The sequence below is a fragment of the Bison bison genome, unplaced genomic scaffold (assembly GCF_000754665.1).
Source record: "Bison bison bison isolate TAMUID 2011002044 unplaced genomic scaffold, Bison_UMD1.0 scf7180017864284, whole genome shotgun sequence".
NCBI lineage: Eukaryota > Metazoa > Chordata > Mammalia > Artiodactyla > Bovidae > Bison > Bison bison.
The window spans coordinates 535,417-549,104 of NW_011494856.1; the positions used below are offsets into that span (position 1 = coordinate 535,417).

The window sequence follows — 13,688 nt, forward strand, 5'->3', positions numbered from 1 at the left end:
CCTTCTCCAGTGCATGAAAGTGAAAAGTCAAAGTGAAATCGCTCAGTCGTGTCTGACTCTTAGCGACCCCACGGACTGCAGCCTACCAGGCTCCTCCATCCATAGGATTTTCCAGGCAAGAGTACTGGAGTGGGGTGCCATTGCCTTCTCCAAAAGGATGACATAGTTCAGTTTAATATGTATATAATTAGATCCTTGATCAAACTTTACTGAAACCTTGTTTACTGAAGCCAACTAATTGGAGCCATCAACTGGGTTTATTTTCAATTTGTGCCTTAGGTAATCTTCATACATTTATACAATGAAAACTTGTCTTCAGGATTGACCTTCTATAAAGTTATAAAGGTTATGAACCATTTAAGAGATACACATAGATGTGAGTGGAAGAGGATTGCCGGAAGTCAGGTCCTTAGATTTATTCATTCACAAACTCTACTTTTCCTCCCCTTTTTTTCTTACCCTAAGATTAAGCTTTTGGCAAGGCACTATGTTTTAGCTTATTAAAAACTTTTGCTTCTCTTCCTACCTCCACTTTCAATAATTGATAGAGAACTAACTAAACAAAGTCAAGAATATAGTATACTTAAAACACTGTCAGTAAGAAGCATTACTTGGTACCTACTCAACAAGAAGAGACTCCTCAAATTATAATCTAAGCTTCTATGTTGAGGAATTAGCAAAAGAAGAGAAAACTAAACCCAAAGGTAGAAGGAGGAAATATTAAAGATTAGAACAGAATTCAGTGATAATGAAAACATTAGAGGAATGATAATAGAAACAGTAGAGGAATTGATAAAACCAAAGTTAGTTTTTTGAAAAGATCAAGAAAGTTTATAAATCTTTAACTACACTGACAGTGAAAAAAAGAGGAAAGATAACATTGCCAAAAATAGGAATGAAAGAGTGACCATTGCTACTGCAGAAAAGGAAATACTATAAGCAATTCTATGTCAACAAATGCAACAATTTGGATGAAATTGAAAATTCCTAGGAAGGTATAATTATCAAAATTCAATAAAAAGTAGAAAATCTAAATAGATCTGTAAGAAGTTGAATTAGTAATTTGCAATTTTCACTTAGAAAAGCTCAGGCCCAGATGTCTTACCTGGTGAATACACTTAAGCTTTTAAAAGAAGAAATAATACGAAGGGATTCCCTGGCAGTCCAGTGGTTAGGACTCCACTGCCGAGGGCCCGGGTTCAGTCCTTGGTCAGGGAACTAAGACCCTGCAAGCCGTACATTGCTGCAAGAAGAAAGAAAGAATACCAATTTTCTACAACTGTTCCAGAAAATAGGAGGGAGCACTTTTCACCTCACCTATGGCAACATTATTGTCCTGGTATCAAAGCAAATATACCAAAAAAACTGCATCTAACATCATACTTAATGTTGAAAAGATAGGATGATTTCACCCTAAGATTGGGGACAGCAGTCACAGCAATGTGGAATCAGCATAAGGATGAACATTCACATCAATGGAACAGAAATGAGAATCCAAATATAAAACTGTTGTGCTTACAGTCAGTTGATTTTTGACAAAAAAGTGCCAAGATAGTTTAAATGTGAAAAGGACAATCTTTTCAACAGATAATGCTGGAATAGTTGAATGTTCACTTGTAAAAGATGAATTTAGATCGTCACATCACACCATACACTAAAATCAACTTGAAGTTTTCTAGACTCCTTCCATTTGTTCAAGCACATGTTCTTGTCATTCAGGAAAGTCTTATGTGAAAAGTCAAGGATTGGTTGAAGCTAAATTGGTTATCAGAGCCAAGAAAAATGACCTTAATGATTGAGTCAAGATATGATATACCAGTTTCTTATCAGAACTTGTCCAGTAGATACACAGAAATAACCTTTATTCCTTTATTGTGATTCATTTAGAATACTAGCAGCTCATGGTCAAATGGGCTGCAACATTACCTGCATGAATCATAGCCCAGTCATGTTTTGGTTACTTGTATACAGGTAAGCAGGGAGACGGCTTGACCTATTAACATATTTCCAGATGTGTTCCTGATGCATGATTTCTTTCCTCCAAGTGTCTTTAGTGTGTTAAGGAAACGCTTTGTGATGAGAGCCTTAGTTTCCGGGCAGGACATCGTACTTTAGTCATGTAAGCACTGACCCATATCCAAAAACAAAAGGATAAGGAAAAGGAGCATTGACTTTAAGGAGGTCAGTTAGGGATGAAACAAAGAATTATTCTCTTAATTTATGGTCTAATTCTCTGTGTACTGTACAGTCTGTATGTAATTAGGTTAAGCTACTTTGAAGATTTTCTACCCTAGTCAAAAATTTTCTACTCAGTCTTTCAGCACTACTGCCAAAAGCAGTCAGAGGTGTTTCTGGGGGCCAGAAGAAATAAGATAATGCCCCTACGTATTTTTCCAAGTCTGTAAATTCTCAGTATCACCAAAGAACTTCTGTTTCTCTTGTAGGTGATCATCGTCTTGCTCTTCTTTTATCCCAGTTGGTTGGCAGCCAATCAGTTCGTGAGCTGCTTACTATGCAGCTGGTGGATTGGCATCAACTCCAGGCTGACTGCTTCATCCAGGAGGAGAGACTGCGCATCTTTGCCCTCTTGGCTGGAAAACCGGTATTTTCTTCTTTTCTTGTGAACTCACATAAATTTTTTCATAGATTCAGGATTACTTGAAGTTAAGGCAAAGAGCTATCTTTTAAGTTGTGCATTGTTACCTGTAACTAAGCAACTTGTATTTAACTTTGAGCAGAAATATTTTCAAATTAGAAAGGTACAGTATGTACATTGTGGGGGAAGAAAATACTGGTTGTATAGAAATTAAAATGTTAAAATTTGCCATAACCCCTATAATAGTGATAACATAATTCATTATCTGTCTTTCTAGACATATTTTAAGTATATTCTGACATATAAAGCATGCACATTTATACCTGTATATATTCAAATAGAATTATACATAGTTCTGCAGCTTTTCTTGGGAACTTACTGAATATGGACACTTTTTCATGTTGTTTGGCCTCTCTTTTTTTAATAGCCACTTCTCTTTCATTTTATGTATGATGTATCATAATGACTTTAAGCCAGTTTTCTTCCTGCCTACCTGTTTTACTTGCCATCAATTTCCAAAAACATAGTCACTGATCAGAATTTATTCACGTCTTAAAAAGTTGACCACTGTGGGCAGTGAGTGGTTCTCATCACTTCTCAGTGCACTTATTGTCTAAGTGCCTCCTATTTAGCCCACCCAGTCACCTGCCACCAGGGAACTGTGTAGTTTATATCTGGGCCATTAACACTGCTATTTAAATCATTTTAAATGCAACTTAAATAAGTGAGCAGCATGCAAGCCTGGGCAATAACAAGGTAATATATAATGTAGAGCTGTGGTGGTGATTTTGCCTCCTGCAGGTGTGGCAGCTCTCAGAGCAGAAGCAAATCAATGTGTGCTCCCAGTTGGATTGGAAACGCTCCCTGGCTGTCCATCTTTGGTATTTGCTTCCACCAACAGCTTCCATTTCCAAGGCGCTCAGCATGTATGAAGAAGCATTTCAGGTACATGTATCCAGTAGAACCAAGCACAAGTTCTGGTAGGAGTTCTGATTTTACTAGAAAAGTACTCCAGAGGAAAAAAAAAACCATCAAATCATATTTCACAATACTTTTTTCTAACTACTTTTTTGAAATTACTGTAAAATTGAAATGGACACAGGAAATGATGGGAAATTTCTTCAAATATCTGCTTATGTTTTGCTTAATACAATGAGTTTCCACAGTTTACTCTTTTTTTTTTAAGTGATTGTATTATTTTCTGCTACGCTGGGTCTTTGTTGCTTCCCTCAGGCTTTCTCTAGTTGGGCGAGTGAAGGCTACTCTTTAGTTGCAGTGTGTGGGCTTCTCATGGCGGTGGCTTCTCTTGAGGAACACAGGCTCTAGGGCATGTGAGCTTCAATAGTTGTGACACACGGGCTCAGCTGCCTCTTGCCATGTGGGATCTTCCTAGACCAGGGATCGAACCAGTGTCTTCTGCCTTGCAAGACAGATTCTTAACCACTGGACCGTCAGGAAATCCCATAATTTATTTTCTTACTGCTGTTTTCCTGCACCATCATCAGAGGGTTTTTCTTCATTCCTAATGCTGTTTTATTCCTTCAGGAATTCCCTGAGCTACAGCCTGACCTTGTGTTTAGTATAGCCCCAAATTAGCACGTCTGAAATTTGCCTCTAAATATCATTATATTAATATTTCATATTCCTTGTGTATTTGGAGGTTAAAGTATTCTTAATGTTTTTAATGCCATTATTTGGTTCTTTTCTTACTGTTAATTTGTATTGTCATTGATATCATTTGCCAGAATTATTTGTCAGGGAAAAAAGAACACTAAAAAAACCCGAGTGTAATGAAGTTTAAAATCCTTGAAACAGTCCTTTAGTGGATGTCACATCATTCTTAATACACATCTGAGTAACTGAGACATATCATCATCTAGTGAAACATACTTGGAGCTGACGTATTGTTTTATCAAATTCTTAACTTCAGAATACCTCTGATAGTGACAGATACGCCTGCTGTCCACTTCCCTCATACCTGGAGGGCTCTGGATATGTGGTAGAGGAGGAGCAAGACTCACAGAGACCTCTTCAAGATGTCTGCTTTCACCTTCTAAAACTCTACAGTGACAGGTAAATCAGTCATGTGTTATAATCACTTTTGAGGGTTCCATGAACCTTAGGGAGTTCTTTCCCTTTTATATGTGGTCAAATTGCCATAAGATTATATTAATCACAAAATAAAACTAATGGAGTTCAAAGAGCATGGGAACTAGAATTAGAAATCTAAAAATTTACATTTTAAATCAATTATATTTTAATAAAAATTTTAAAAACAAAATTATTTTAATCAACTTCAATGAGATACAATTTATATATATTGATAATAAAGTGTGTGGTTTCATATTTTTTAATGTAATATAACTACCATCACTATCTGATAGCATTTACATTACCCTCCAAAAGTTCCCTCATGTCCCTTTGCAGTCAGTCCACACCCTAGACAACTACTGACTTTTCATTATTGTAGATTACTTTGCTATTACAGAATTTTTTATAATTCTGTATGTTATCTTTTGTGCCTGCTTTTTTTTTTTTTACCCAACATGGTGATTCTGAGATTTATCCATATTAATATGTATATCAGAAATTTAATTTTTATTCATTTGTTAGTGAACAATTTTTTTTGTCTTAGGATATACTAAGAATAAAGCTGCTATGACCACTTGTGCTTAAAGTCCCATCAAGATCTATAATTGCTCCAAATCCTCCTCAAAATTTGTTATTATTGGCTTTTAAAACTTCATCATTTTAGTGGTCATATACTGGTGTCTCTTTTTTTGTGTGCTTAATAAGAAACTAATATATTAACATGTTGTTATATCTAATCAAATAATTTAAACTATCTCAGAGCTGTCTTTTTACCTTACATCAGAAACACTGAGCAGTTTTCTCTAGTCAGTAGTAGCTCACATCTCACTTCAGATCTTTAAATACTTTCTTTTAAATTAACTATACTAATTTTAGAATAATAGTCTCTTGTTGTAAAATACACATAACTAAAACTGTGTTTTAATTTGCATTCCCCCTAATACCTAATGATGGCAAGTGTTTTTTCATGTGTTTATTTACCATCTACATATCTTCCTGAAATGTCTGTTGAAATCTTTTGCTGCCGCCCCCCACACCCTGCCACTTTAATGGGGGTATCTAATAGTTCTTTTTTATGTTGTAATAGTTTTTTTCTTGAGTCAGTTTTGTTCATTTGTTTTTCCTAAGGAATTTTTCTGTTTTACCAAAGTCACCAGATTTATTCGCATAAAGTTATTTGTAACTTGTCCTTATTCTTTTTTAATGTCTGTAAGAGATTGAAAAGACAAGCTACAGATTGGGAAAATATATTTTCAATTCATATATCTGATAAAGAACTTTTATCCAGAACATGTAAAGAACTCTTTGAACTCAATAATAAGAGAACAATCCAGTTTAAAAATGGGAAAATATTTCAAAGATGCTTCACCAAAGAAGATCTACATGTCAAGCCCATGAAAAGTTGTTTAACATTGGTAGACATCAGGGACATGCAAATTAAAGCTGTCGTGGGATGCCACTACCCATCAGTTAGAATGGTTAGAATTTTTAAAAGACCTTTACCAAATGTCATCATGGATGTGGAGCAGTTGAAATTCTCAACACTGCTGGGGGAAAATATAAATAATACTGGCACTTGGGGAAAGAGTTTGGTAGCTAAAAAAAAGTTTAACATACACCTACATACATGTGATTCAGTCATTATACTCCTCTAAGTATTTACCTGAGGGCAATGAAAATATATGTCTGTGTATGTGTTGATAGCAGTTTTATTTGTAAAGGTTCAAAACAGGAAATAGCCCAAATTTCCATCAATAGGTGATTGGATAAGCCAATTGTGGTACGTCTCTACAATGGAAGACTACCTCACCAGTAACTGTTGATAACACACAGCAGCAATGGCGAATTATAAAGTACTTTTACTTAGTTTTGAAGAGACAAGAAAAAAAAATACTTCCCCAAACTATACCTACTGTTTGATTTCAATTTATATAATACTGTAAAATGCAAACTAATCTATAATGATAGAGGAATCAGTTGTTGAGTGGGAAGAGTAGGTGTAGGGATAGGTAGGAGAGAGGAATCACAGAGGGGCTTCTGGAACCTTTTGGAGGTGATAGGTTAGCTTGTTATCTTGATCTTGGTGGTAGTTTCACAGGTGTATATATGTGTTTGAACTTGCGAAAACTGTATATTCTAAATATGTATAGTTATTGTATGTCACCTCTTTTACTGTCAAACAAGAAAAAAGAGGAAGAAAAAAAGCATATATCTCAATATGCCAGAAATCAAAGCCAGACTGAGATAGAAAATCCTAATCTTAGTTTAATTACTCATTCGCACTAGCCATATTTCAAGTGTTTAATAGCCACACATGGCTAGTGGCTATCTTATTGGTCAAAGCAGATTATAGAACATTTCCATTATCACACAAAGTTCAGTTTGACAGTACTGGGCAAGAAAAACTACTCATTACTTGGCAAGGTGTAGGTACTTGTGAGATGTCTGGGATCTTAGGTGAAATGGAAACACTCTGGTTGGTAAACCAACGCCTAGATCTTTAAAGCTTGTGGGTATGGGATCTTCATTCTTACTGTTCTTACGGTCTGGGATTTGGAAGTTAAGAACATCACACACAAACTGGTCCAGAATCATTGAGATCCTTGGGCCCCTTGCAGAAGAAAAAGCAAAAGCCTTAGGGAGACTTTCAAACCTTGGGTACTTGGATTTCTGTATAAAGAATAATACCAACTGTAAAGCAAAAGGAAGGACATAACCATCATTAAGACTAGTCAGGTGTTCAGATAAACAGGTGAAGTAGCACTTCAGCAACTTCAGATAGTAGAACAATGTGAAAGATACTAAGGAAACTTAAATTTTTTTTAATGGTTAAGGAAAAGACACTATAATAATGAAAGGGTGAAAGTTGTGAAGACTTCCTGTACCAGAATGGTAAAAATAGACCAAAGAAATACCATCAGACTTGTTAGAAGAGCCTGAGAAGGGAAGTTCCTTGGTTTTTGGTAGGATCTGTAATCTGGCTAAACCTAGAGGAGGAAGACTGTAAGGCTTATGATGCTTCTGCTCTAGGGTACTTGCCTTTATTGTTTTCTAAGCTGTGGCTGAAAGAGTTAACCTATCCAGTGCAGGTGGTCTGCTGACTGGGTTTGGTAACTCAGCACATTCTCCTTTGCAGACATTATGACCTCAACCAGCTGCTGGAGCCTCGAAGCGTAACTGCGGATCCTTTGGACTATCGCCTAAGCTGGCACTTGTGGGAGGTGCTGCGGGCTCTTAACTATACCCATCTCTCAGAGCAGTGTGAGGGTGTGCTGCAGGCCAGTTATGCTGGCCAACTGGAGAGTGAGGGCCTTTGGGAGTGGGCCATCTTTGTCCTCCTGCACATTGACAACTCAAGGTGAGTGAGAAGCCATCAGATGCACTGGGTGCCTCTAGCCCTACAGGGCAACAAAGGAATCAGTCTAAACACCTATTAAATCGGTATGGGAAATAAGTGGAAAAGAAGGATATACCTGGGTGGAAAAATCCCATTAACTTAGGCACAAATTCCTTGAATGTGGTATGTTTAGAATTATGCAGAAGTAATGCTGGCTGTGTTGCTTCAGTGGATCCGTAAAGGTTGGCAAGGAGTACCCCTTCTTTGTCTCTGTCCACTGGTTTTCTCTCTTCCCTTGCCATCCATTCCTCAAGTTTGATAGTGTTGTGTTTACCTATTTACCAATACAATCTTGCCCAGATGCATAATGTTTTGGTTCTCTGTCCTGAATGAAAACCAGAGAAACACCTTTACCCCCTGCTGTGAACTGTATAAAGCCGGAGGTTTTTTGTTATTGGTAGCGGCATGGCATATTACTAAGAACAAAAACACTTAACACAATGCTTTGTTATATAATTTATATAATGTTTTTATATATCTTTCTATTCTGTTGTAAGTACTTTAAATATATTAACTTGTTTAATGGTGATAATGAACCTATGAGATAGACATTCTTATTGTCTGTTTATAGATGAGCAGCTCAAGGCATACAGAGATTAGATAACTTTTGTTCAAGATCACATAGCTAGTAAATGGCAGAGTGAGGCTTTCAATTCAAGATACCCAGAATCTGTGCTCTTAATCATTGTACTATACTATCTGTCATTCCGTAGGGCATGGAAAGTTGTTTTGTAGTCTGGTCTTTCTAAATTCTGGCTTCAGCATGTACTCACTTTGACCTAGGGTAAAACTTACTCATTTTTGACTTAGAGTCAAGGTAGTCTCTAGGCCTCAGTTTTTTAATCTGTAAAATCATAATATTGCTAATCTCTGTTCAAAGGTGACTATGAAATTAAAAGAGTAAAAATATAAAGCATCCAGCACAACCTTCCCTTTAAGGAATTTCTCTTTCCTCTTCCTCCTTACCAGGAGGCAAAATGACCCCAGAATTTCCCTCTGCGTTTATTTAAATACTTGGAGAATTTAAATTCTTGGAGAATTTCGCATGGTAGAAGGCTGGCTGATGGGATGATTGATGACTGGCTGTGGGAAAGCAGATCCTGCTTCCTAAAGAGGAGAGGAAAAGGAGGCAGATGTCCGGAGACTGGGAATTCTTAAAAAGCCTAGGCGTTGACAAAAGAATCTAAGATGAGAATAGCTTTGATCTGAAATTCAAATGAGAGATCCTTTGGCCAGAAGAAGAAATCTCTTTAAGTGGACTTAAGAGCAGAAAGAGTGAGTTTAGCCTAAGTCTAGGAGTAAAGAGAAAATGAATTAGGAAGCCTGATGGCTATAAGGGAAAAAACAGGACCTAGAAAGGACCTTATGTTGTAAAACTGTCAACTTTGTTTACTTACACTGACCATGTGAGAGAAAGGGCAGAGAGGAGGTTGAGAATGGACTGCAGAGGACTGCTCGGTGGGTCCAGAATTCCCCTATCTCATCCTTCATCTCCTGTTCTAGAAAGGAAACAAAGAAATGAGCCTGCTGGGATGAACCCACACACACTCTGTACTGTATATAAGATGGATAAGCAACAAGGACCTGCTCTATAGTACAGTGAGCTCTGCTCAATATTCTGTGATGACCTATATGAGAAAAATTAAAGAATGAACATATGTTGCTGTACACCATTGTATAGCAAACATTGTGCAACATCAACGATATTCCAGTATAGTTAGAAAAGAGAAATGAGCCAGTGAGGACAAAGCCTTTTGGGGGCAGTGGACAACCTTCCCAAGAGTATTCATCCTCAGACTGTTTTGACCATGAAAATACAATGTGCTTCTGTTCTATTTCATTTTAAAAATTAATGCTGGTATGTCACCTTAAGTGAAGCTTGAGGTGATCCTCTATGGGTCAGGACCTGCAGTTTAGGAGACTACCTCAGGGGCCACTTTGAGCCATCTGAGGCAGCCTTCTCCGTCAGTAAGGATGAGATTTATCCCAGCTGACGTTTCCTCCTATAGCACACGGGAGAAGGCTGTTCGAGAGCTGCTTACCCGGCACTGCCAGCTGTTGGAGACCCCTGAATCTTGGGCTAAGGAGACTTTCCTGACCGAGAAGCTTTGTGTGCCCGCTGAATGGATTCATGAGGCCAAAGCAGTGCGAGCACACATGGAATCCGACAAGCACTTGGAGGCCCTCTACTTATTTAAAGCAGGACACTGGAACAGGTGCCACAAGCTCGTCATCCGGCACTTAGCTTCTGGTGAGTGCTTCAGACCAGGGTCTGTGTCTCCTGGGATCACCCCCAATTCTTCAAACCTCTGAGCCCATGATGAGTCAGGCCAGGGACAGTGATCAGTACAGAGCATGGCAGACTTGAATCAGATCACACTTTGTAAAAGCTCCCTGTGCAGAAGATGCTTAGTGAGGGTGAGGGGCAGAGGTCAACAGCAATATCTGTTATATTCCCATCTGCCAGGAATATTCTTGATGGGCACTAATTGCGTTAAGCTCATTGTTTAGGGAGTTTCATTCAGCAACACCAGAGATCGCTATTTGGGAAACTGATACCAGGAATTCTTTACAGTTTCTTTAAGAGAATTTTGAAATATCTACTGTAATTCTCAAGTCTGACCCAACATAATTTTCCTTTTCATCCTGTCTTGGATTTCTGCCATCTCCTTCCTCTGTACACTTTTGGTCAATATTTTGTTTCTTCAGATGCCATTATTAATGAGAACTATGACTACCTGAAGGGGTTCTTGGAAGACCTGGCACCTCTGGAGCGCAGTGGCCTAATCCAGGACTGGGAAACATCTGGGCTTGTTTACCTGGACTACATTAGGGTCATTGAAATGCTCCGTCATATACAGCAGGTACCTGAGCTCCTTAAACCATGGCCTGGTTTTCTTTTTCCCTGGCCCATAAAGCCATAGAGACAGCCAAAGGCTTGAGCAAGAACTTGAAAAACTCACTGACAGAGATAGCACTGTCAGTGCAGGAGAGATGTTTTGATGAAACAAATTTGATGTAGCTATTATGACAGCTCTATCAAAACTTGAAACATTTTTTTGTGGCTTATTGTTAAGTAGTGTGTAGTGGACATGCCTAAGACTTGTCCTTAGTCAGTCCCCTCCCCTTGTCGACCCTTTTCCACTAGTTTTAAGTGAGAAGCTTTGGGTTGAGAGATCCAGTAAAGATCAGAGATTTAGTGTAGATAATTCTTTCACATAATATTTGGCATGTTTTAAATTGAAAGTGTTATGGGGGCATTCTGGTGACACCTATGGATGGATCTCTAATGTTTTTAAATGCCTAAGATATAAATATATAGGATTACAAAAGAAAGCAATTATATTAAGATAGAATTATCAAAGTATTAAAAACTTGTGCTATGTAATAAGAGCTTTATTAACATCCTAAATAAGAAGCTCTAGCACTGTAATTTTGAAATATTTAAAGATTACCAACAGCTGTAATACCAGGGAAGCCCATGGTATGCCCACCAGTGCAGGAGACGTGAGTTTGATCCCTGGTTTGGGAAGATCCCCTAGAGGAGGAAATGGCAACCCACTCCAGTATTCTTGCCTGGGAAATCCCGTGGATAGAGGAGCCTGGTGGGCTACAGTCCATGGGGTCAGAGAAGTCAGGCACGACTTAGCAACTAAACAACTGTAATGTGATAGGAAAGGAAGTGATTTCTGTTGATAACAAAATCACAGTTGCTGTTGATATCTACATTAATTATCAAGTGCTAATTCTTAGTTGGAGTCAGAAGAAGACCTAAGTTAAGTGCTAGTTTGGGCTCCACGTCTCATTGTTGTGCTCTTAAGTCAATACCATGTCTCTGACCCAGATTTATATAGATTTTTGGTGCTCTGTTGAAGCTTGCTAATTACATGGTTCATGAATGGTGATTTCACAACTTGCCCAGTCCTAGGCCCTATACACTGTATTGCTTTCCTGTTGTGTATTGCTAAGATCCTGTCTTGTCTTCAGCAACTAGGCTAGACGGTGGGAACATGACATTGCTGGCCAGCTTCTTGGGTTTTCCCCTCCCTCACCTCACTCTCATTTCAGAGGGTTGCATAGCCAGTCTGTGGATAGGATTGGAGTGATGGGAGTTCCTTTGGCCTAATTGGTTTCCCTGCTTCTTTGTAGGTGGATTGCTCAGGTTATGAACTTGAGCAGTTGCACACCAAAGTGACCTCACTGTGCAACAGGATAGAGCAAATCCAGTGTTACAATGCCAAGGACCGCCTGGCTCAGTCAGGTCAGCCTCTCGCCTTCTCTCCCTGCCTGCCTGCTCACTGCCTGTCTTTGTGATTATTATACCCCTGCCTCACCCCTTCGTTTGGTGCTCACTCTGCTCTTTTCTCCAGACATGGCCAAACGTGTAGCCAACCTGCTGCGGGTGGTACTGAGCCTTCAGCATGCCTCTGATACAACCTCCGACTCAACGCCAGACCCTCAGCGAGTCCCTTTGCGCCTGTTGGCTCCCCACATTGGCCGGCTCCCCATGCCTGAGGACTATGCCTTGGAGGAACTGCGCAGCCTCACACAGTCCTACCTGCGGGAACTGACTGTCGGGAGCCAGTGAGCCCTGGGCTCCTCCCACCACACTCACATGCTTGTTCACACTCACCACACAGAGGGCTCCTGCATCAAGTTGATTGCCCTGTTTGCCGTTCTCTGGCTTGGCCATGGAATCTCCCCTCCCTTCCTGCTGCCCAAGCAGCAACCTCCAGTTGTTCAGGGCTTTCTTAATACTAAACGTAGCATAAGGGCTTTTGGAACCCCCCAAAAAAGGAGCCAAGTCTCTCTTTACCATCCTCAAGAGCCATTCTTTTTTTTTTCCTTTTTAGAAATGGTCAATAAAGCACCTTTGGCAGAATTCCCCAAAGAACCAGGGAATGCTTTTCCTCCTTCAGCCATTCTGAATCTTGTGACTGTCAATGCCAACCGCTACCCTGCTCCTACTCCTGCCCTTTCATCCCCAGACTCTTTAGAAGGAGTGGGGCAGGGGCTGGGACAAATGTGTTGACCTAGGACCTTCCTTAACAAGTGAACTATCCACAGAAGGAAGAGACTCTGTCTCTGGAGTAGATTGATGATTTGCATGACTTTTGGAATCAGGAGAGGATTGAACTGAGGAAGCAGAACAGGGTCTTTCTGACTCATTTAAGGTAGAGTGAGTGCCTGCTATGGAGCCATGGGGCTTCAAGGCTTGATTGTTCTTCCTGCCTTGAATGTTCCCGTGAACACCACAACTTCCCTGTGCAGGAGCCCTTGGTCTCAGACTCCTGGTCTCTGGGAAACTCCCAGAACTCATTTTGGTGCCTGGTTTTCAGTCATCTGGCAAGGCCTCCTGCCTGAATTTCCCTGATGAGTTTCAATGAAACATGGTAGATCGGGTAGCCCTCCCTTTCCCTCCCATTCTAGCCCAAAGCATTTCCCACAGTTGCAGAAGGTAAAGCCCTCACTGAGGCAGGGACAGGCAGAGGGTCTTCTCTACACTGTAGCCAGCTCTGGGGAGCCCCAGGTAACCACCGGAGACTGCTGGTGTGCGGGCTATCATGGACAGCATGGCCACGCCTGGGTCTTTATGCATGAAAA

General features: G+C 39.7%; 1 protein-coding gene across 4 annotated transcripts in view; it reads left to right on the forward strand.

Annotated features, from left to right (window-relative positions):
* Nucleotides 1–13,682, forward strand: part of NUP98 (nucleoporin 98kDa) — an 87,398-nt gene extending 73,716 nt beyond the window's left edge. For all 4 annotated transcript variants that reach the window (XM_010849451.1, XM_010849454.1, XM_010849453.1 and 1 more), the window contains exons 26-33: nt 2,445–2,602; nt 3,398–3,541; nt 4,527–4,669; nt 7,824–8,045; nt 10,094–10,335; nt 10,794–10,948; nt 12,234–12,345; nt 12,455–13,682. In XM_010849451.1, coding sequence (XP_010847753.1) covers nt 2,445–2,602; nt 3,398–3,541; nt 4,527–4,669; nt 7,824–8,045; nt 10,094–10,335; nt 10,794–10,948; nt 12,234–12,345; nt 12,455–12,672 — 1,394 coding nt within the window. In that variant the 3' untranslated portion in view covers nt 12,673–13,682. The remainder of the gene's footprint in view (nt 1–2,444; nt 2,603–3,397; nt 3,542–4,526; nt 4,670–7,823; nt 8,046–10,093; nt 10,336–10,793; nt 10,949–12,233; nt 12,346–12,454) is intronic.
* Nucleotides 13,683–13,688: the final 6 nt, after the last annotated feature.